This window comes from Cryptomeria japonica, chromosome 2, assembly GCF_030272615.1.
Source record: "Cryptomeria japonica chromosome 2, Sugi_1.0, whole genome shotgun sequence".
In the NCBI taxonomy this organism is placed as follows: domain Eukaryota; kingdom Viridiplantae; phylum Streptophyta; class Pinopsida; order Cupressales; family Cupressaceae; genus Cryptomeria; species Cryptomeria japonica.
In genome coordinates this window covers 575740081-575764991 of record NC_081406.1, presented here as the reverse complement: position 1 = coordinate 575764991, position 24911 = coordinate 575740081, and the positions used below count along the sequence as shown (strand labels likewise).

The window sequence follows — 24911 nt, the reverse complement described above, 5'->3', positions numbered from 1 at the left end:
TTGCATAAAACTCCTGATCATAAACATGATACTTCTTCTTTGTATCATTTAGTTTTTCACTGAAATATGCAATGGGCCTACCTTCCTAGCTCAACACAACTCCAATAGCACTACCACTGGCATTGCAATCCACTTGAAACTCCACTTGAACTCTTTCCTATCCCCTCTCATTGTTTTAGTCAAGGGTGCACAAATACTATTGAATTTTCTAATGAACTTTATGTAAAAGCTGACCAAACCATGAAAAGATCTTACCTCAATAGTAGTCCTTGGGTTAGGCCATTCCATAATAGCCTTCACCTTCTCTGGGTCCATTTCTAGACCTTCTGTTGATATAACAAACCCCAAGTGCACTAACTCCTTCACAAAACTACACTTCTTCAAATTAATTAACAATTTCTCCTCTCTTAGCTTCTCAAAAACTCTACGAATATGCATCAAATTCTCCTCCAATGTCTCACTAAAAATCAAAATATCATCGACGTACACAATAACAAACTTACCCATAAATTCTTTCAATGCCTCATTCATGAGCCACATGAATGTGCTTGGTGCATTGGTTAGCCCAAATGACATGACTAACCACTCATATAAGCCTTCTTTAGTTTTGAAGTCGGTCTTCCACTCATCCCCCTCTCTTATCTGAATCTGGTGATATCCACTCTTCAGATCAATCTTTGTGAAGTATGCTCCAGCCAAGCAGTCCATAAGGTCACCTATCCTTGGCAGGGGAAATTTGTACTTGATTGTTATCTTGTTTATGGCCCTGGAGTCTGTACACATCCTCCACTCCCCATTCTTTTTTAGTGCTAGTACTGTAGGTACCACACACAGACTCAGGCTCTCTCAAATCAATCATTTTCTCAACAACTCTTGAACCTGTCGGTTCAACTCTTCATTTTTTGTTGGAGTCATTCCACAGGCTGCCTTATTTGGCAAACTGGATCCAGGGATCAAGTCAATCTGATAGCTGATCTTCCTCACAAGTGGTAAACCCTCGGGTACATTATCAGATACGATGTCTTGAAACTCACTCAACAAACTAGAAACTTCTACAAGCACCTCTTCGCTATCTTCTTTATCCACTCTAGGAATTAAAACAAAACACACAGGTTCGTATTTCATGCCTTCCAAAAAAATTCTTCCATCAACAAAACATATTCTGGCATTACTACATACCTTCTCTTCCACCTCCCTTAGGGGATTCAACTTATGGCGAACCCCATCCTTTGTTAGGGTATGTGTGTTAGCATGGCCATCATGTACAATAGGCCTATCAAACTGCCATGGACTCCTTAACAACATGTGACATGCATCCATGGGTATGATGTCACAGAGTACCTCATCATGGTAATTACGAATCTTTAATTTCACCAAACACTACTCACTGACCAGAACTTTGTGGTCATTTTGCAACCAGGCTATCTGATACGACTGTGGATGTCTTTCTCTCTTCAACTTCAACTTTGTAACCATCTCTTCGGAACAAATTCTTCCTCTGATCTGGTTCTTTTTCCTCATTCATCAGGGTTCTCCTAATAACTAGGGATTCTCCCCTTTCAGCATCATCATAATGTTCAGACAGATCTTCTTCGTCTGCATGTTCCACCCGTGCATGACCTTCATTTCTTCTGCCTGTCCTTCCTTCACATTGTGGACATACAAAGGCTCTATGCCCTTCTTCACCACACTAGAACCAAGTTCCTCTAAAACCTCCTCTTCCGAATCCTTGTCCAGATCTTTCTCTTCCTCTTCCTCATTGTTCACCATTGTTTTGATCACGGGGGCAATAAAAATTATCAACCTTTTGATTTTGGTTGGTACCCGCATCATCATTTTTCTTTTGATCTTCATTTCGACTTCCAAAAGATCTTCCACCACCTTTGTCGCCCTGGGCTTTCCCTTTTTGCTTTCCTTCAAATCTTTTATTCAGTTTCTCCTCCACTTTCAATGCAAATTGATATGCTTCCTCAATATTGGCCATTTTGACTAGACTCAACTCCTCTTGAATACTTGGTCGCAACCCATTAAGATATTGGGCAACTTTCTCCTTGTTGGCCTCTGCATGGCATGTTCTAATAATTATCTTGTAAATTCTTCAGTATACCACTTGATGAGGGCAGAACCCGAGACACAAAAAAACACAACAAAAGAGAATTTTTTTTAATTCTTATTAACTGCAAAACATGCAATTACAATCTAGAGGAATAAATCCTCACAGGCTGTATCACACAACTTACAAAGTTTTTTGGAAACCCTTTACAATGCAAATCTTCCAACCCAGAAACTAAACTTCCAAAAACTCACATACAACAACTGAAACGAGTTTCCTCAAATGAGTCCTAAATAGCTTCTCTTTCATTTGGAGCCAAAATTATAATTTTATAAATTACCAGTTGGCGAACAAATGCCAAAACATGAAATTGGAAATTGAAAATTTAGCCAGATTAAAAAACTAGAAACTTTACAAAAAATTGTTCAACTTCTGGCAGCCATAACTTTTGATCTGGGAATCAAATTGACATGTCGTTTAAATCGTCAAAAAGCTTTTTGAGGGAAGAATATGCTACTATCCCGCTCTACTGATTCCCTCTATTTTCAGGGTCGTTCGGAATCGTTTAATGCCTCAAATTTGACTTGGAATAATTTTTTTTGATTTTTTCAGGAAACTGAAACTTGAATAACTTTTGAACCGTTAATGATATTAACCCGATTCTTTCGTCAAAGTTCTTATCTTTCCATTCTCAAGCTCCTTGCAAAATCCAAGCTCAATCCGCCTTTAAATAAAAACTTTCTATTTTGGGCATTTGGCTAGAAAAAGCAGCTTGTCAATTATGAAAGTTGGAATCTCTTATTCATCCAAATGGGTATCCATAAATGCAAAAACATTAAAATAAAACTAACTAAAAAGGAAATATTTTTGGGTGATGTAGGATTGCCTTTACACCATCAGATGCTCTTGCGTCATGAGCCCACAATGGAATCTCAGATCTCACAACATACATCTACACAGACAGACTCCACCTGTTCTCCAGAGCCATTAGATAATTCTGTGGTGATGGGCATTGAAGTTGGTCTAGGAGTAGAGAAATGCCACCAAAAAGACAATGGTTGGACATAAGTAAAAGAGAGGAAACAAAATCCTCAACATCAAATGACCTTGAGGTCCTCCAAGCAAGGGGAAAAGGCGAAAACTTAATAATTTTTGTTTAGCCATATGAGCTAGAAGGCAAGGTGTTTTGCAAGCTTTTTTCTTACCCATAACTTATCATAGGTTTTGTTACTGTAGGTGGCAACAATAACCTTTAGTTTTGACCAAAATGACTCCTTTTATGTAATTATTCCTAGTTGGGGACCATCTAGATGCACCTCTATTTATGAACTAATGTATTTATTGTTTTTCAAATTAATATATATTCTTACTGAAACATTAGATGTGCATTACAAATAAAAATATTTATCATAATTTTCAAAGTAATATAAGAAAAAATATTAAAAATAATGAAAGAAGAAAACAAAGAAGTTGTGAATAACATTTCCTTAATAATTTTGACCTTATATATTTAGGGAGATTTAAATAACCATGATCTTCCACCTCCTTCTAGTGGCTTAACTCTTTTTTCATTATATTTGTTGGTTAAGGTCTATTAGCTCTTATTGAACTTTTGAACATTACCTTTTTCACTTTTTTTAAAAAAATATGTGTAATACTAATATTTTATTTAAAATAATATGAAATTTTTATTTTAGTTAATTTTTTTTTTTATGCTATTCATTTTTTTAACATCACAAATTAATAGATACACTTCAAGATACACTATTAAAAGTAATTTCATAAAATTATTAAGATAAACTTAAGTAAGTTAAGAGAATTTATTTATAATATATAATTATATAATATTTAATATTTACTACTCTTTTCAAATTATAATAAATAACATTTTAATATATTATATATTATTAAATTATATATTAGTTAATATTATATTTTAATAAACAATATAATGTTATTTTTGATTTTTTTTTTTTTTAAAGGATTTCAATTAATGTCTTTTATGTTATAACTAGGCATGCTACTAGCATAAATATAAAATACATTGATATATATGTGGCTAAAATTATTATGAGATAAGTTTAAGGTAGTTAAGAAATTTTTATTTATTAGATATATTTTTAATATATATTATTTCTTTGTTATATTATTAATTTAATTATTATTTAATTTTTTAATAATAAATTATAAAGATTTTTATAAAATAAGAAGATGCATTTGAGGTTGTGATTATGAATGAAATTTAACTTAGAGTTCACATTTATTTAATAAATGTAAAGATATCACAATTTCAAAATATATTAATATATACTTGAAAATATTCAAAGGTAACATATATTTATATATTATTTACTATTTAAAACACTTTTCAAATAAAATAAAAAACATACAAAATTTATTAATTAAATAATTTTAAAATTAAAATAAATTAAAAAATGCAACTCTCAATATTTTTTAAATAGATGTATTAAGATATATATAATAGTTTTTACTTTTATTAATAATATTTTAAAAAAAATTAGAGTCAATTTATTTTAACTGTAAGTAATAAATATTTGTACTTAAAATCATCAAGATAATATCCACAAAAAATTTAAATATTTAAGATAAAAACCAAGAAAACTTGCAAACAATCTAAACATCTACACATACATTATTAAGAAAGGTTGAATAAAAACTTATATATATAATCTCAAAATAGATCAAACAAGATACATGAACAAGACTCATAAAAAGGGATCTAAATTTATTGTTAACATGAGAGGAGTTCAAACTTATAAATTATACAAATGTCAAAAACCAATCTAAATTTAACGTGAGTAAAATTATTAAGATAAGATAAGATAATTTTATTTGTTAGATATATTTTTTAATATGTGTTTTTTCTATATTACATTATTAATTTAATCAATATTTGATTTTGATAAACTATAATAATTTTTACAAAATAAGAAGAAGCATATGACATTGTGACTGAAATAAATTTAATTTAAAACTCACAATTATTTTATAAATGTAAAGATATCAAAATTTTAAAATATATTAATCTCTGAATTTAAAATATATTAATGTGTGAATGGAAATATTTCAAATAACATATAACATTTACTATTTCTTACATTTTTCAAATAAAATTGAAAACATACAAAATTGTATTATCTATATAAATTTTAAATAAAAATAATTAAAAATATAAATACCTAAATTTTTTATTTTAATTTTTAAAAAAATAGATGTATTACGATATTTTTTTTTAATTTTAAAAAAAATAGATGTATTAAGATATCTATATTACTTTCTTTATTTTTATTAACAACATTTACACACACAAAAAATGATTTAATTTGTTTTAATAATTAATATAAATATTTGTACTTAAAATCATCGAGATAATATTTGACAAAAGATTTAAATATTAAAGATGAAAAAAAAAAAGAAGAAGATTTAACAAAGATAACTCCCAATTAATCTAAAAATCTACATTGTATGAATTATTAAGAAAGATTTATATATATGAAAATTAGTTATGCATATAATCTCATAAAAGAGATCAAACTCAAACAAGATGACTCATAAATTGCATAAACTTGAGAATCAATCTAAATTTATTGTTCAGCTGACATGAGCACTTCATAAAGCCTACTATATAATTGACAAAAAGAAAGTCAAACAATTGCACAAACTCTAGGACTAATCTAAATTTAATGTTAACATTAACATCAGATGAGCACTTCACAAAAGGCTACTATATAATTGACCAAAAGAAATTCAAACAATTGCACAAACTCCATAACCAATCTAAACGTCAATGAGCATTTCAAGGAAGCCTACTATAATTCAAATAATTGCACAAACTTCATAACCAATCTAAATGTTAGAAGCCTACTATATAATTGACCAAAAGAAATTCAAACAAGTGCACAAACACAAACTCCATAACCAATCTAAACATCAGATGAGGACTTACTATATAATTGACCAAAATAAATTCAAGCAATTGCACAAACTCCATAACCAATCTTAACATCAGATCTTCTCGAAAGCCTACCATATAACTAACCACCAAAAGAAAGTCAAACACATATGCAAAATGACCTAAACCTTAAATAAAATATCACACAAACTCATAACTTGCATAAACTTCAAAAACCAATCTAAATTTAATGTGAATGTAAAATAAGATAAGTGCGGTTACTCAAACCTTACTATATAATTGACCAAAAGAAATTCAAACAATTGCATAAACTCCATAACCAATCTTAAAATCAGATGAGCACTTCTCGAAAGCCTATCATATAACTAATCACCCAAAAAATCAATCTAAATTTAACGTGAATGTAAAACTGTAAAGAAAACATCTCATTAGGTCAAAGAAATCACTTTTTTGTGTTCTCAGCTTCAGAAAAGTCATAAAGATAAGGTTAAACACAACAACAATAATCTGAAAAAAACTAAACACCAATTTTGTTTCACAAAAGTCATTAAGATGAGGTTAATTTGTGTTCTTAGTTTCAGGGAAAAATTCATTAAGATGAGGTTAATTTGTGTTCTTAGTTTCAGAAAAGTGATAAAGCATGAAAGAAATTAAACAACAATTTTGTTTCAAAAAGTCATTAAGATGAAGATAATTTGTGTAATCAGCTTTAGAAAAGTCATAATGATAAAATTTTGTTTCAAAAAGTCATTAAGATGAGGTTAATTTGTGTTCTTAGCTTCAGAAAAGTCGTAAACCCTAAAAGAAATTAAACACCAATTTTGTTTCAGAAAAGTCATTAAGATGAGGTTAATTTGTGCTATAACATTCACTTGAAAGAAATTAGACACCAATTTTGTTTCAAAAAAGTCATTAAGATGAGGTTAAACGCAACAACAACCAAGTCATTAAAACCAGTTTAAACACAACAACTGTCTTAAAGAGATTAAACATCAATTTTTGCAGTTCCATAAAAGGGAGATCTCGTGTGCTATTTTCAGATTTAAAGTTTGAGTTGTGTAATAAGCAATCTAAATTTTATGTTGTAACTTTCACTTCCACATGAATAGTAAATAAACTTCAGAAAAGGAAAAGAGTTCGAAAAGAAATTAAACATCAATTTTTGCAGTTTCATGAAAGAAAGATCTTATTCCATAAAAGGGAGATCTCATGTGCTATTTTCAGATTTAAAGTTTGAGTTGTGTAATAAGCAATCTAAATTTTATGTTGTAACTTTCACTTCCACATGAGTAGTAAATAAACTTCAGAAAAGGGAAATTAAACATCAATTTTTGCAGTTTCATGAAAGAAAGATCTTATGGTTAATTTCATTTTTTTTTAGATTTAAAATTTTGATTATGTAATAATGATCTAAAAAAAATCACGCAAATCTAACAAGCAATCTAAATGTTATGTTGTAACTTTCACTTCTACATGAATAGTAAATAGAATTCAGAAAAGGGAAAAAGTCCTAGGATTGTGAATTATCCATTTGGGATGCCCTCCCATATGTACAAAGAAGACATCTTCTATATTTAGCGGAAGAGAAGGAGAAGAGGGCACATTGCAAAGCATTTTAGCGCAGAGGAAGAGCGTATACCCCACCTCGATCAAATCCTCCTCACCTCCTCATTCGCTACAAAGTGGCACTTTTGGGCCCAATTCAGCCCCCAAATATATGCTTTAGAAAACAATTTATACGCTGCAAGAAAAAGGGGAAAAAAAAACTCGGTTGTACTGAATTTGGTAGCCCGAATTGTCCGTGCCCGCTCTCTCCAGGTGTATGCTGTTTTCAATGCGATAACCGCGCGGCCTGTTTGGCCAAATTGCCCGCTTGTAGTTGGCCCCAGGGTTCGAGCTTTGCACCTATGCCCTTCTAGTCTAGTGAAGGATAAATATATGAATATACGCTGTTATGCGGCTGCTTCTCATCATCTGCTACAGGCGTAATTTAATCGATGTTATGTATGGCTCAACTGCTTTCATCGGGCTTTTGGATCTGCGGGGGGAGATGCCATGAATGAAATTGTGGGTGGAAGCTGCAGCTAGCGCAGGAAGATTGGGAGCGCGCAAGGGTTTTGTATTTTGATCGCGCGGTTTTAAAATTTCACGAACTGCCCCACACCCACATCCTAAATTAAGGTACCATGTTTTCTGGTCTTTGTGGGTATTTGTTTTAGCTTGACAATTTGGGGGTTTTGGTTGGCCCCGTTAATTTTAGTTAATTCCCTACATATCGGGCACCAAATTTAAAAAACACAAAAGAATTGAAATAGTATTTTTCTGGCGGCGTTTGTGGGTTTTTTAATTTTTTTTTCAACTTAGATCAGCTGTTGAGTGGACATGAATTTTCAAATCCTCACTCTGCAATTTTTCATGCTCAAGCTTAGTTTCCTTATGCCAATGGGATTACTATTGCAAAGTGGACGGTCTTGCTCGTACTAACGTCAGCTAGATTGCCCTATACTTATGGAGTTGATGTTACACAATGGACATTCCCACCCCCTAATAACATCAACTAGATTGCCCTGTGCCACCGAGGTTAATTCTGGGTGAGTATATATGCTTGCCCCTGCTAATGTCAGCTAGATTGCACTATGTCAATGTGGTTGATATTGCATATGGATGTTTTCCCGTACTAACGTCAGCGAGATTTCCTATGTAAATGGGTTTGATATTGCAGAATGAACATTGTCTTCCCTCCTAACATCAGCTAAATTACCATATGTCAATGGGATTGATGTTCTAGAATGAATCTTCTCTTCCCTATGAACATCAACAAAACTTCGCAATGCCTATGCGGTGATATGTCACGATGGACATTCTCGCACCTATATTGCTCGATGAACGTACTCTCGCCTGCCAATGTCAGCTTGATTGCCCTATGCCAATTAGTTGATGACGTGCAAAGGATTTGTTCTTCCCTACTAATGTCAGCTAGGTTGCTCTTTGCCAATGGAGTTGGTTTTGTAGATACACTTGCTCCTACTAATATTAACTACAGTGCTTACATGTGTGCTTAATTTATTGCTTGGCCTTCCTAAGATTATGTAACCTGTGGATGATTGGGCATGGAATTAGAAAGGTTGGAGGTCTTGATACTTGTGCTTGGGGATTGTTCCTAGTACCTACAACTAGTGCACTGGGATTGTTCTTTGTACCTATGGCTATAAAAATTTCTACTCTCGTAAGACCAATTTCTCTATTGTTGGGTTCATATTTTACTTTTGGATTGACTAAGGTAATTGGTGATTATTCTACTTTGGATTTGATATAACACTCTAAATGGTAGTTTTTCTTGGGTATCGTGTTTCACTGCATTGATAGTGCAATGCGGTAGATGTACCTGATTCTCACTGTCTTGATTATTGGATTTTTGCTGTTTATGCCTTTGTCATGCAGTCTAAGTGCAATATCATCCATTAATACACATTTTGGAAAGGAGAAAATGTTTTGCATGCATGTCCAAAGTTTATAACATTCATCTTGAAAATAATACAGCTGGTTTGCTACAGTACTTGATCACATACAATTTTCATGTACTGGGGATCATCCACTTTAAGTGGATCAATCCTCATTTACCATTGGCTTAAGTGATAGCTGTTCCACTTCTCCATCGTTGTTGGGTGCATCAAATTTTCAGTAGAAATACATGCTTGGCTTTCCATATTGCCATTTCTAGTACTTGCACTGATAATAGTATTTGGGTGGGTCATAAGTGAATCTATTGGATAGGTGTATGTGATAATTCATTGGGCGCTGACAAATTTATGCTGACTCTAAAAGATGCATTGCATGCCCATTGAAATAATTTTGGTGAGTTTTTTCAGGTGAATTTTTCTTTAACAGAGGCTCAGTCTCAATACCCTTTGGCAGCAGAATTTGTCATTATAGCTAGCAATCCGAGGAGAAGAGGCAGAACCTTCATGATTGAAGAATTCTCTGAGGTCTTTAATATGGGTGTATGCTATTTTACCTCTGAGCATGGTTCATTTGATTCATTCCTTCATGGGTTTCACTAGATTCAGATTGCTAGAAATGAGTAAACTATTTTGTATTGCATTATCTGATGGGAACATGAGCTTGCCAATGATTCGAAGATGAAAGCACACATGTTTGAACTGATTGGGTTGCCTTTTGGGTCTCAAAATATGTATCTCGCAGAAGTTGCTATATTGCAAATTCATATATGCCACAGAAATATAGATGGATAAGTGTTCTTTTTGGTAGTCTGAAATAGCAGTTTAGATCTAGTACAGCAGAACAATAGGATGCATGCTCAGGCACAGATTACAGGTCAGGTCTCAGGACAGGTAACTGGCCAAGTGGGAGGACAGTTGTCTGGTTTGGCACAACAGAATGGGAGCAGTTTAGCTTCACAGGCATCAAATCATGGGGGTATGCGAAGGTCATGGCACACAGATGCAGATGTTCTTGCAGTGCGGCGACATATTATAGAAAAGATGTAAGCAATCAAAGTCCCTAATACTTCAGAGCAAGAACAGCAAATGCTTTTTTCTCTGTGTGTTTCTCTTGTATGGTAAATAATAAATATTTTAATATATTCCCTTAAATAATTGTAGTGTGAATCAATAAGGGGATACAAGTATTTATAATATAACCGATGGATCACACTTGATGTACAGTATTCTTATTTCTGTTCATTCTCATCATTAGTTGCAACATTAAGGTTGTATTAAGTTGATTTCCTTTGTTTTAGATAAAATTAAATAAAACTTAATTTTTTTTTTCAAAAAGTGAAAATTACTGTCTCCTAGTTTGAAGTACACGGTCTTGAAGTATTTTAACTAATGAAGTAGTTGCATTATTATAGAAAAATCACATGACTGTCCTATGACATCAAATGAGGTCAGAGCATTTTTTCCAAGGTGTGCATGGTAGTGCACTTGATTTTTTCTTGCAGTTTTCCCAGCTTCACCTCTTCTTATCTTCAATGTTTTCTGTTGTTGTCACACTCGACACCAATTTAATTGCTTCTGATTCAAATTGGAATTTGGTGGGCATCAAATTTCCTAAAAGTACATTTTGTGCAAAAAAAGTGATTAAAATTCATTTTGATGCATGTGAAAAAGGAATGAGCAAAATTTTATAGCTTCATTTTTATTTGTTGGCTAGGGTGAGAATATGAGTCACCTTTGATATGGTGTGTAGTAAGTTTGGGACACTTTAAGGTTTGAAGCCTCGTTAAATCTTGTATTACCTTGTAGTGTTGAGTTGGATTTTAAATTGGGTCAAGCTCTTATAAGTGTTTCATTGCAATTGAACCACAAATCACTTAGATGTGGATTTATGTTAATAATATGTGTGATAGGTGGGTTTTTGAAACTAATATATAATTAATAATAGAGAAGTGATAGTATAAAGTTATTCTTTAGTGCCAATAATATATACTTTTGGTTGCTATAAATGATAAGATGTATAAATGAAAAGAGACTAAGATCTTTTCTTTTTATGGGCCCCTTTGGAGTAAACATCTGCCTGGTTTGCTTTGCTTGTTATATGTCTATATATGATGGTGTCATCATAATGCTAGTGATTGGCTTCACAGCATTAAGCATAGCGTAGACTTAAATTAGCGTGCATTATTATTTATCACAATTCTATCCATGTTGGTCAATATTGTGTCACAATTTGTAATTTTATCTCTTTGAAGACTGTGGGAACCTGGGATGAACTGGAAAGGTAATTATTGTTGAATGGAGTTTAGAAGAAAATTAATGTCCATCTCCTGATTTGAGAAAATATTTTTGGGGTTCAAGAGGAAAGACTATGCTTTTAGCATACCCCTGAGAATTACATGATATTTAAAGATTCCTCATTGCTATTGGATGGTATGTTATAACAAAAGCAGAGAAAGTTGATCAATGACCAAAGAGGTAATAATTGATGTCCAGATTGATGGACTAACGTTACATGTCAATATCTATTTGAAATCATCCAAGTTGAGGAAACAACATCTTAGGAGAGGTTTTGCTCAAAGGGGAAACAAAGGCTTGTACTAGCTACTCCATCGTCTGTTTTGCTTCTCTGGTCTGTAAAAATAGTAGACGAGTATCTGAAATACATTTAAGAATGTCAATACTGACTCAATTCCTCAAACGTTGCCATTACTTAGAAGAAGAAATTGTACTCAATCATTACCATGCTTATTTATCCATCCGTCCATTATGGATTTTTTTGGTATCAATGCATGGTTGTGTATTTTTTGAGTCCAACTAACTTTAAATCTTTGCTATGTTGTTGTCTTCAGTGTCTTGCAGCATACATGTTCACTAGTATTCATTACCTTGCTATAGTTTCTATTTGCAGTGTGTCTGAATCCATCTGTTTGCTATCATGATTATTGGATTAAATGGGAATGTCAATGTTGATATACATTTTATTGTGTTGAAGTTATAGGTTTCCTTGATGGTGAAGGTGTTGATACAGGTAGATCCTTATAGGTCTTTATTTGTATTGTGTCTTTGACCTCTGTGTGATCCAACTGTTTGGTTTTGCTACTGATGTCTTTGGTGTTGTTTTGAATTATCTCGTTGAAATCCATACCCACATTTTTTGGTCTCATTTTTGCCTTGGTCAGGATTCATCCCTTGTTTGTTTTTTCTTTTCTTTCTATGTTAGAATCTGTGTTTGCTACCAATCTCACGCCGGTGCCTTTAATATCCTTATAAAAATGATTGTATTTTGTTCTCTGAATTTATTTTATTCATCTCTGAATTTTGATTCTTTAAGTTGTGTTTGATTCTTTTACCTTGTTGATGCTTCCTGTTTTGTCTCTTAAAGCTTTCTATCTTCCTGCAAAGACGTAAAATTTCTCAATCTTAACGGTTCATCATTTTTTTGCACAATGTTTCCTTTTGCACTTTGTTGTTCCTTGGCAGTCTGTTAAAAATCCATTGATTGTGTTTTATAGTTCTGCAGCTTCTGCTTTTTCAGTTTATACTTATGACATCGTATCATTTTTCTTACAGTTCTTTGTTTTGAATTGTTCAATATTTTGGTCATATTTTGCTCATAAAGAGTATATTTTATTTTTATTGTTTTTTAAGGAACATTTTATTTTCCAAAGGTTGCAATGTTTCTGTTGATGATTTTATTTAACTGTTGATGTTTTGCCAGTTGTTCTTGACTTCTTTTTGAGTTCTCTATATGGAGTTCAAGAGTTCCTTATTCCCCAGTTTCTTTTTGTTGGATATGTTCCTGTTGCTCTAATGTCATATCTTTCATTATTTGTTTCATCTGGCTACGAAATTTCCTCTATGTTATTGTTGAGGTGTGTAATCAAAGGGCAAGGTGTTACAATGTTGTATATGTCAATACCATTTTCAAAACAGATGATCGTAGACAATATACATGGGGATCAATACATATACTCTTAATTAACTCATGTATGTTGTCACAGGTTATAATTAAATTATATAGTATTTTAATTAAATATATGCATAAGTAATAAGGTTTATATCTCAAGAATTGTTTTCCCAAATGTGGCTATGAAAAGGCTTTATGTGCTGGGGAATATGCAGTTGGAATCATAGAATTGACCCATTGATGTGGGTTATGAAACACACACACACACACACACACACACACACACACACTTCGAAATCTAAAGAATTGATGAAGCAATTTATAACAAGAAGAAATTTGAGTTTAATCAATGTATTTGAAATATGCAAAAACATAAACAGATCCAAATAACAGAGGTAGATGTGAAAGGATGGCCAAGAGAGGGAAAATATTGAAGGATGACTAGGAAGAACTTATCACAGATTTTAATAACTTATAGGTACTGGCTATTTGTTCACAATAAGACTACAAAAAGTCGCCAGGTGGATTTCCAAGGATACAAATTGGTCTTCAAACTTCTATAGTTCAGAAATGTGCGAGCTTACATATATAATATGGTAAGCCTTTAAATTAAGGGTAATTATCAGATGGGGGGGATTATTATGCAGAGGGGCATAATCTACAATGGCAGCAGGGGGCAGAAGTGTCTGATTTTGTGACCATGAAAGTAAAACTATTTAGAGCCAACGTTTTTTTTTAAAATATAAAGACATCAAAGTTTAAATATATGTATAAGCGTGTACAAATTAAACTACTAAAAAGTAACATATAAGTATAGAATATTTACTACACCTTCAAAATAAAAACAAAATAAAAAAATCACTGAATAATGAATTGCAGCTTTTCCAAAAGTAAAATTAAAAATTAAGTGCAAAAGTAAAACATGTGTATTACCCAAGAAGAGCTCGTCAATTAAAAATAAAGTAAACGTTGTAAAAATAGTTCTCAAATAAAAATAATTTTTTTTTGTCCATGTATGTATGTGGTAAGTAAAATAACTCTACAGTGAAATAAAACAACTCTTAAATAAATAAAATAGCTTGAGATTGATATCTCTTAGCAGTTTTTAGATAGATGTATTTAAATATCTGTACTGGTACAAGAAAAAAGGGAAGCAATGGGCAATAATGATAATTAAATGCTAGTCGAGCTTTATATAATAGCATTATATAGACACATTGATAAATTTGAAATAATCAAGCGATACAACTCTAGGCTATCAATTTTGTTGGAAAACACTTTTGAAATGATGAAATCTTATGATATTGCTATCAGGATTCAGTTGTGTAGTGTTCAAGTCAAACTCATTGACCATGTTTCATGAGTGGTGGTTCACAACATCCTATCTCTCGTGAGAATGAATGGCATACTTAGCACTCCTTGCATCTAGGTCATGCTCACATGAAATGTTTTATAATGCCTCTGGTGAATATTAATCACTTGTCTCATTGGAATATCAATAATATGCAGATAGAAACTAATGTATCTTAAAACAAAGAGAAGTCAAATTACAACATAAATGTTCACTTGATACAAGTAGCAACATAATTTTGCAGGTTAAACAAACATTCTATCTAGTCTTTATTGCCATCAATATGCTGCAAATTTTTTTGTCAGTCCACAGGTAAGTTAGCATGAACTGCACTGCCATTTTCTTAAATTGTATCTTGTCATTCATAAGTTACCATAGATTTGTACAGAGCTAAACAGATGATATACTGATGGCTTTACACTTCTAAACCTTATGTCTATGTGAAAGGTTAATGAGGGGACAATTATTACAGAAACATGAATGTGCTGGTTGACATTGGTTACTGGAACTTGAACTGTAAAAATTTAAAAGAGAATTTGAAAGGTTGTGTGGTGAGAAATATTAACCCCAATTTCAATAAATGGGAAATCGTTCCATTCCATTGGCGTCCTTACTGTATCCCATAAAATGAGTAAAGTTATGAACATTGGGGGCACCTGAAACAGGAAAAGATAAAAGGCTTACCAAGATACGAAGGCCAGCTTCTAGTGGATCCATATAGGCAGGAGAGGATTCCCGAATATGGCAATACTTGGAGAAAACCTCCCAAAAATAAATTTGTAAATATCAAGAGAAAATACATAGGTTAGTAGACTGTGATCATACCAATCAAATTAATCAGGTGCTTTAGGAGTTTCAAGGGGGCTAAGTATGTTTGTATGTTATTTTGTTCCAACTTGTGAGGCATGGAAACATATAGATATCATAATCTGTTAGGAGAGTAATGAATGTCAATATCTGACTCAAGTGATGGCATTCAACATACTCTTGTTAGAGATTTTTTCATCAGACATTTGTGTAAGAAGAGCTTTTCATAAAGCGAAATAATTCCAAGCAGGATGTGTATATGAGGACTATTGAATTACCTTTGGAAGCAAGAAGGCATGCCCAAGGCTACATGTGTCAATTTAGAAGATAGTCTGTTGATCATTAAAGGCAAGAATGTTGTCTAGGCTGATACTGTAAAATAATAATGCTGCCTCTGCCAGTATTATATAAAAAAGAATAAAATTAATTCAGCATGTGACTTTAACATAACAGTTTTTTCTATTTATGTTTGTAGTTTTTTTGCTTTTTTGAGCCAAGATAATCAAATTGATCTTAAAAGAAAATTTTAAACATCAAGATATAGTTGTAAAGTGCAGCTGCTTCTGCAAAACCTCTGTGGTTATTAAGAATCCAAATTTAAGTGATGGGATTCTTGAACCATGCTTTTTCATGAAATTATTGTGTTTTGGTTTAATTCATTCAATAAAAAAGATCATGCTTCATCTTGGCTAATTTCAAATACTTCGTTAAAAATTTATGGGATTTCTGTTTAATATTTGTTGTTTCTGGTTTTCTCAGTTCGCAAATTTTTCAGCGGCACCCAATTTCTCCAGAGTGGCAACAACGGTTGCCTGAGTTTGTGAAGCGCCTAGAGGAAGGTCTATTCAAGGAAGCTGTTTCAAAGGTGTTTATGTATATAAATTAGTTGTAATTTAGTTTATCAAATCCTTTGCATCATGGTTTGCTTAGGATTCAAATTGGGGTTTACCAATCCTCTAGCAAATTGTTTTATTGTTTTGTAAATGTTTTTTCTGTAGTGAAAGTAAGGTTGATTGCCAGATCATTCTGATTTGTACCCATAATCGATAGTTCAATTTTATAATTCTTATTTTCAAAAGCAGTTTTTTGGTATTTGGATTAAAATTTCTGAACTTGTTGAGCTGAAGTTTGTCACACATCCCTTTGAATTATTTACTTGAGTTGAGGGGAATCTCTTCCTTTTCTGTGTCAGGAAGAATACATGGACTCGAATAGCTTAGAACGGCGCTTGCAGCAAATGGTGAAGCGGTTTCAACCACCAAACACTCGTAACCAGAATCGAAGTCATCACAATCCTCCTTTGGGACCAATGATACCAACTCCAGGATTACAACAAAATGGAAATGTAAGCTCAATGATTCCTACACCAGGTAATGATATTTCAACGGCTAATGGTCCTGGCAATGGTAATATGGTGCCCAACACCATGGGAAACATGCTTCCAAATAGCAATGATAGTTCGAGCATAATGCATGGTAACTCATTATTGGCAAGTGATGGCTGCACAAGTAAAATGGTGCCAACTCCTGGCCTTACTGCTAACATCTTTTCACACAGTGGTGACAATATCTCTTCTCTTCCAGGACAGTTGAACAATACATTTCATTCACAGCAAGGAATAAGTAACATATCCACAGGCATGGGAAACCACATCATGCCTACAATCAACATGCCAAGAGTTGGAAGCCAGATGATTCCAACTCCCGGATTAAGTACACCACAATCTGTGTCGATTAACTGTTCATCTTCTGGTGGATTAGGTCACTCTAATGTTGACCTTCTGACAGCTGCTCAACAGCAACAACAATATAGTGGAGGGCAAAACAATAGAATGTATAACATGAATGGTCAAGTAGGTGGTACCATGGGAATTAACATGCAGTCAAAAAATTCATCTTACGGGTTGTTAAATGGAAGTATGAGTAATGGGATGCAGCTGATGAGTGGCAATCAACATTTGATGAATGGCACTAATTCACTTTCTAATACCGGAAGCTTTGTGAATGCTTCTAGATTCGGCCACCTTCAAATGTCTTCACAACAGCATATAAATCAGCAACGGCAGCGACAATTAATGCAACGTGAGTTTGTCTCTTTGGCAATCTAATGGTTTTTCTGCTTCTTGTTTGTATAATATTTTTTAAACTTTCAAAACTAACCTACCATTAATATTTTTTATTGTGATTCTGAATTTTAAGAGTTATAATTGTGATTACAAGCAGCGCTGTCTCATACAATCACTCCCCTGGCAAGTGATAGCTATGCGATGAATGCAGCTGACCTGGCTGGTTCTGGAAACATGTATAATGCTGCAACATCAGGTGGACTTACAGCTGGAACAAACCTGAATTCAAATTCTTTAGGGATACATTCAAAAATGATCCCTGTTCCTGGTTTATCCTCTCAGCAACCAAATCTGCATGTTCAGCAGCAGGTTCAACAGAATAAGTCCCAGTCTCTTGATAGTTCACAACAAATTAATTTTCAATCACCCAGAGGTACATTATTTCAGCAATATCAGCAGCAGCTACAACAACCATACCAACAGAATGTGCAACACCAATTTCAGCATTATCAACAGCAACATCATCAAAATGAACAAAATCAAAATCAACAACAATCATTAAAAAATGAAGAGGTACAATCTATACAGCCAATGCCAAAGTTATCTGCACAAAAACATTCTGGGATTGGTATGCAGCCCCAAGGTGAAGCATTGCAGCATTTTATCCCACAACCCACAAATGAAAATTTTCAGCCACAAGTCACAGGTCCACAGGCCCAGCAATCCCAGTCAAGAGGACTGCATATGCACCAAGATCCTTCTAATCTTCGGCTGTTGTGTCCGCCACTCTCTCAGAGTCAACACCAGCAGCAGGTATCGTCACCTCAGGCTCAGGAACAACAACAAACCCAATCACAGAATGATTCAAATAGCTTTCCTGCAGAGCTTCAGACAGATGCTGTCTTGCAAAGCTTGCAAGAGTCACAGTCTCAGGAGAAACTTCACCTCCCAGATCAGGTTCCATGTTCTACAGAGCAGGGTCTATCTTTAGCAGAGCAGCAACATCTGCCCCAAGAAGTTGAGCAAAGTATAAGTAATCATAATGAATCTGAAAACAATCAGCAGCCACAACAATCTTCTGTGACTGGAACCATTTCAACTATAACAAATCAAAGTAGAGGTGAAACACCATCTGGAGCTATGGGGCTGCCTGGACAACCCAATAATATTGCTTTGGCACGCCAACAGCAATATATCAAACAACAACGTTGGTTGCTTTTTTTGCGTCATGCTAGTAAATGTTCAGCTGCTGAAGGACAATGCCAAACATCACATTGTTGGACAGCACAGAAGTTATGGGCACATATTACAAAGTGCCATGAATCTAACTGTTCATATTCTCGATGTCAAGCATCAAGGACTCTTCTACGGCATCATCAGCAATGTCGTGATATAAAGTGTCCTGTTTGTGGTCCTGTTCGTCAAATCATAATGCAACGTACAGGACACGGGCAAGGGCAATCATCAAGTCAGGGGGAGACAGGTCCTGCAAATGGTGTTAGAAAGTCTGTGAATTCTAATAATACAGGTGAGATTAATGCAACTTTGCCATCAAAGTCTTGGAATGCTGTGCAAGAAGCAGTGCAAATTCAGCAGCCTCCACTTAAGAAAGCAAAGACTGAACCTTCCTCACCAAATTGTGGAGTGCAACAAGTTGAAACCACACAAGGATCTACTCCAAATCTAAACAAAAAGCAGGGGGCCTCCCAAGTGCAGCCTCAAGTTTTCCAGCAAACTGGGCAGTGTGCAGCTTTAACAAAATCTGAGACCCTCAAAGTTGCAAAAGCAGAGCCTATATCTGAAAAAATGGAACCAGATGTGAGTTTCAACTCATTCATTTCCCAGAAATCTGCAGAATTAAAGGATGATGCAACAGTTGAACATGGGCAAGCATCATGGCAAGCAATAAAACCCGATCCTTCTGCCACGTCTATGAGCAATGCTCCTGTGCAGGTTAAGCAAGAACTTGTATCAGCTAAGAATGAAGCTGGGCAGTTGAAGCCTGAATTGGGACAAGTCAAGCAAGAAGTTGCCACAGCAGTACTTTCTGATAATTCAGCTGCATCAAAGTTAGGAAAATCAAAAATGAAAGGTGTTTCACTTACTGAGTTGTTCACACCAGAGCAGATTAGGGAGCATATCGTTGGGCTACGCCAATGGGTAGGCCAGGTCAGTTTTTATTTGTGAATGTGTCAGTTTTGTGTTTTATTATTAAACAAAAAATGCTTACGGAACAAACTTATGTATATGCAATGAATACTTGGTGTAGAACTAGAGATCCAGGTAAGACTTTACAAGAAGAAAACTAAAATCTATTTTTGATTCATGGGTGGTTTTTCATTGGGTTAAAGCTCCAGATCTTTGTCACTATATAAGGGCATATTATGTTTGCTAATTGAACACCATATTGATTTCTTCCATGTTAGAGCAAAGCAAAGGCTGAGAAAAACCAGGCAATGGAAAGTCAAATGAGCGAGAATTCATGTCAGTTGTGTGCAGTGGAAAGGCTTACATTTGAGCCTCCACCCATTTACTGCACACCTTGTGGAGCCCGTATCAAACGAAATGCAGCATTTTACACCATGGGCAGTGGTGACACGAGGCATTACTTTTGCATACCTTGTTATAATGAGGTACGAGGAGATACTATTGAGGTAGATGGAGTAACTCTTCTTAAGTCAAGGCTAGAGAAGAAGAAGAATGATGAAGAAGTTGAAGAGGCGGTAAGCATATGAATGCCTGTAGTAGAAAGTATAAAATTGCAATTTGTATTGGATACAGTTCTCTATACTGACTGTTTGTTGGATCCATTTTGCAGTGGGTGCAGTGTGATAAATGTGAGGGGTGGCAACATCAAATATGTGCTCTTTTCAATGGTAGAAGGAATGAAGGTGGGCAAGCTGAGTATACCTGTCCAAATTGTTATGTTGTCGAGGTGGAAAGAGGTGAGCGGAAGCCCTTGCCTCAAAGTGCTGTCCTTGGTGCAAAAGATTTACCAAGGACGCTTTTGAGTGACCACATTGAGCAGAGGCTATTTCAGCGACTTAAGCATGAAAGGCAAGAGAGAGCAAGAGCACTTGGAAAGAGCTTTGAAGAGGTAAATATATGCTTTTTGATCAATGCTGGAGATTGAATTGAAACAATATTGGCTTTGAATCTTAAAAAGAAAGTGCATGTATTGGTTTTCATTTACAAAATAATCAAGAAGAAGCAGTAATGCTATTCTTCATGTCAACAGGGATTTATTTTTGGATTGGTGACAGATTAATTAAAAATGCTCTGAGAGCTTGCAAGCAACTATATTGTATTATATGGATGGGCGTGAATTTATTAATCTTGCAATGTGATATATTTTGATGGCTTCAGTTATTGATAATATGTGGCAATGTATTTTTAATATGTAAGTCACGTTGGTCAAAAGAGGTTTTAGTGCTTTGCAAACCTGAAAAGATGAAGGTGAAGAACAATGATATATAAAATTTCTGACATAGAAAAGCATTTTTATAAAAGACTAATGTAAATGGTAGAACTTTTTAATCTTGCATAAAAAAATGTGATATAAGAAAAAGGTTTTAATCTGGAATTTTTAAATCTTGTAGTAAAAAAATCATTTGAGAAAAATCAATTGTAATGCATCTATGGAGGTCTTAAAATATTGTAGAAGAAAATGCAAGGTATTGTTTGCAGTGAGTTTATTATCCTACAAACATTATGTTTTTTCTAGTGGACTTTGAATATGTAGAAGAATGTGATTTTTTTGAAGATGATTAATCTTCAAATGGACAAAAGTTTTATTTCAAGTTGTATTTAACTCTTCATGTATATGTATATGTATATGTATATCACTATGTATGCACAGACACATAAGTGTGCATGCACATGCACATAAGTGTGCATATGCAACAGAGCCCTTTCCCTACTTATACTCTTGTGTCCATGAGCATGTCTGTGTATGGGGTCATGTGCGTATGCATGTGTGTGTCCATAAAAGGTGAGTTTTTAGACACCAGCTTAGCAAGCATGCCAATTTGGCATAAGAGACCTTTTCAGGAAACAAAGGGATATTTTTACTTTGCTTTAGATATGTGTGTGTGTGTGTGTGTGCACGCGCGTGTATACATACATGTATGAATGAATGTATTGTTCAATTTTCTTACCTCTTAGGTGGCCAATTCATCCACATTGAAATGTGGATGCAGAATGAGTCATGGGCTTTTAAGTGGGATTATTAAGTCCTACTGAAGAAACATAGTTGTTCTAATTATACTTAAAATGGAAAAATTAAAGAAACATAGTTGTTCTAATTATACTTAAAATGGAAAAATTATTTATGTTTCGAAGGTGGAAAGATTTATATTTCAGAATTTGTAGAGCTGCCCCTGAAATTCTGTAGTTCAATTTTGGAACATGTATGGCTGAGTTGGTTTGTTAAAAACATTTGTATTTGATTGACAGGTTCCTGGGGCGGACTCTCTTGTTGTGAGAGTTGTCTCATCCGTCGACAAGAAATTGGAAGTGAAGCAGCGCTTCCTGGAGATTTTTCAAGAGGAAGATTATCCGATTGAATTTCCTTACAAGTCAAAGGTTTAAATGCGTTCTGTTTGTGCATCAAGTTTTTCTTGATTTGTTATATAGAAATCGAAACTAATAACTCTCACAAAACAAATGCAAGAGTTCGATTGTCTTCCTGTAGTAAGCTTTCTAATGTTTATATCTTGCTTGTACTTCCAGGTGGTATTGTTGTTTCAGAAAATTGAAGGAGTGGAGGTTTGCCTTTTTGGAATGTATGTTCAGGAGTTTGGATCAGAGTGTGCTCATCCAAACCAGCGACGTGTTTACCTTTCTTATTTGGATTCTGTCAAGTACTTCAGGCCTGAAGTGAAAACTGTTACTGGAGAGGCCCTTCGCACCTTTGTTTACCATGAAATCTTGGTAATATGGTGTTCAGCTGAATATAATATGAAATGGATGGATTTATTTCTTTTTTGTCTCCTCCTTTAGTGTCATGAAATAGTCTTTCAAATAAATGGTGCTATCTAGAAAGAGATTATCAAGTTGTGCTAGGGGCTATATAAGGGAAAAAAATATCTGAATGAGAGTAAGAGGGAAGAATTTTAGAACATTTTATTCATCTCTTTGTGCTCTTTCCTTACTACGTGATTTCTTATTCTTACTACTGTGCATACCATATTTTGTAAACAGATTGCATATCTGGACTACTGCAAGAGACGAGGATTGACTAGTTGTTATATATGGGCCTGTCCTCCATTGAAGGGAGAAGATTATATTCTTTATTGCCACCCTGAGATACAGAAGACACCAAAGTCTGATAAACTCCGAGAATGGTTGGTAGTTCATTTTTTTTCAGGCTAAAGGGAAAATTCAGCAATAATGTTTAAGTGAATTGCTTTCTGGAAGAGAGTTTAACTGGGATAATTTTACCGTGGCAGGTATCTTACAATGTTGCGTAAAGCCATGAAAGAAGAGATTGTTGTGGAACTTACTAATCTATATGATCACTTTTTTGTGTCGGCTGGTGAATGCAAGTCTAAGGTCACAGCTGCTCGCTTGCCATACTTTGATGGGGACTATTGGCCGGGTGCTGCAGAGGATATGATAATGCAACTTCAACAAGCAGAAGAAAATGGTCGGAAACATCAAAAGAAAGGAAAGACAAAAAAAACTGCCACCAAAAGAGCATCCAAAGCTGCTGCACTAGCTGAGCTTGCAAACAATGCTTCAAAGGATGCTTTATTAATGCAGAAAGTAGATTTCTTCTTCTTTTGGTTTTTGTTTTAATCATTTCCATTATGGTCATATACTTTTCCATTTTAAATATTTTCTTAACTCTAATTCTGTAGTATCCAGTCTTCTCTTCACTAGTAACTTTACGGTGCTGTCTGCAGCTTGGGGAATCTATTTTTCCAATGAAAGAAGACTTCATCATGGTTCACATGCAACATGCATGCTCTCATTGTTGTCACTTCATTGTCTCTGGCAAACGCTGGTTTTGCAAGCAGTGCAAAAATTTTAATCTTTGTGATAAGTAAGTTAATAATTTCATTAATGCACTGGATGGCATTTTTTCTCAATTTTAAATTTTAAGAATTACATATACATGGCAGTAAAATTAATTCATGATTTTAATGCATAATATGTAAGAGTATAGACAACATTAAGCAAAGAATTTCATAATCATCAAATATATATTTGAATTGATAATCTTGAATTGATACTGCATGATTTGCAAACTTGGCGAGAACTTGCAATTTTTGCTAACTGTCAAATAAGTTTCTAGATAAATGCACGCCAAGTCCTGGTTGGCAAGACTCAACTGAAACTTTGGAGTTTTCTCTGCAGATTCAATCACTGAATTTTCTTTGGGCAGACTCTTTGATAAGACCATGATTCTTTTGAATTTATCAGATTTCCATAGTCCATGCTATTGATTGTAATAGATTTCTGGATTCAGCTGCGTAAGAATATTTGCATCAACACCATGAAATCTATTACAATCAATACCATGATTCTTTGTTTTTCTTTGTCATTTCTTATCTTCAGCTATTAGGATTTTAATGGTGTATATTGATTGTTGAGTGATTGAAAGAATTCAATGATGATGGGACAAAAACCTAAAAGTGAAAAAGTTATGAAAAGTGGCTCATGCCATGAAGGACCAGGTGGCCTTTACCTACCAGGGGTTGCTGCACCTGGACCTCTGCTCTAGTTTTAAAAAGCAAAAGATAAAAATTGTTTTGGGTTGCACTGGAAGGAAAAGCAGACTTTTTCTTTCATTTGGATTTTAGCAAAAACAGCATTTTTAACCCCATGTTTCTGGTTTTTTCAGCAGTTTTTTGATTTAAGTCCCAAGTAATTGAATTTCATTTATGATTTATACTTTTGGTTTGCTGAGTCAATCCTGATATGTGTTAATGCTACTATGATTATAATAGACTTACATGTTCTCTAAATTCATTTTTTATGCTTGTCATGCATAATATAAATTTATTTTGTGTATCTATGTAAATTTTTTATTTGCTGAGTACTGGGTATTAGTTCAAATTTTGGGCTGTTGAGTTTTTGAACTATGTTTGGTAGATTTATTCCAGGTAAAACAATTCCTTTTTATTTTAATTCTCTCTGTTTTGCAATACAAGATTATAATTTTTCTCAGCTGATATTTGAGATTTACTTATTTGCAAAGTATTTCCTCAACGGTTCATAAATTAAGTTGGTCCATTTATCTTTAAGATTTAAATAGGAATTTCAATTTTAGAAATCATTATATCTTGGAGACAAAAGCATAAGTCATTTCCACTATTGCTATTGTGTT

General features: G+C 34.0%; 1 protein-coding gene across 2 annotated transcripts in view; it reads left to right on the top strand.

The window, feature by feature from the left end:
- Positions 1-7581: 7581 nt before the first annotated feature.
- Positions 7582-24911, top strand: part of LOC131050934 (histone acetyltransferase HAC1) — a 42768-nt gene continuing 25438 nt past the window's right edge. The window contains exons 1-12 of one of the 2 annotated variants that reach the window (XM_057985263.2): positions 7582-8168; positions 9857-10491; positions 16273-16378; positions 16706-17594; positions 17736-19738; positions 20005-20301; positions 20397-20675; positions 22034-22162; positions 22310-22510; positions 22781-22923; positions 23029-23344; positions 23485-23624. In XM_057985263.2, coding sequence (XP_057841246.1) covers positions 10298-10491; positions 16273-16378; positions 16706-17594; positions 17736-19738; positions 20005-20301; positions 20397-20675; positions 22034-22162; positions 22310-22510; positions 22781-22923; positions 23029-23344; positions 23485-23624 — 4697 coding nt within the window. In that variant the 5' untranslated portion in view covers positions 7582-8168; positions 9857-10297. Of the gene's footprint in view, positions 8169-9856; positions 10492-16272; positions 16379-16705; positions 17595-17735; positions 19748-20004; positions 20302-20396; positions 20676-22033; positions 22163-22309; positions 22511-22780; positions 22924-23028; positions 23345-23484; positions 23625-24911 lie in introns of both variants that reach the window. The other variant, XM_057985257.2, reaches the window with a different exon arrangement.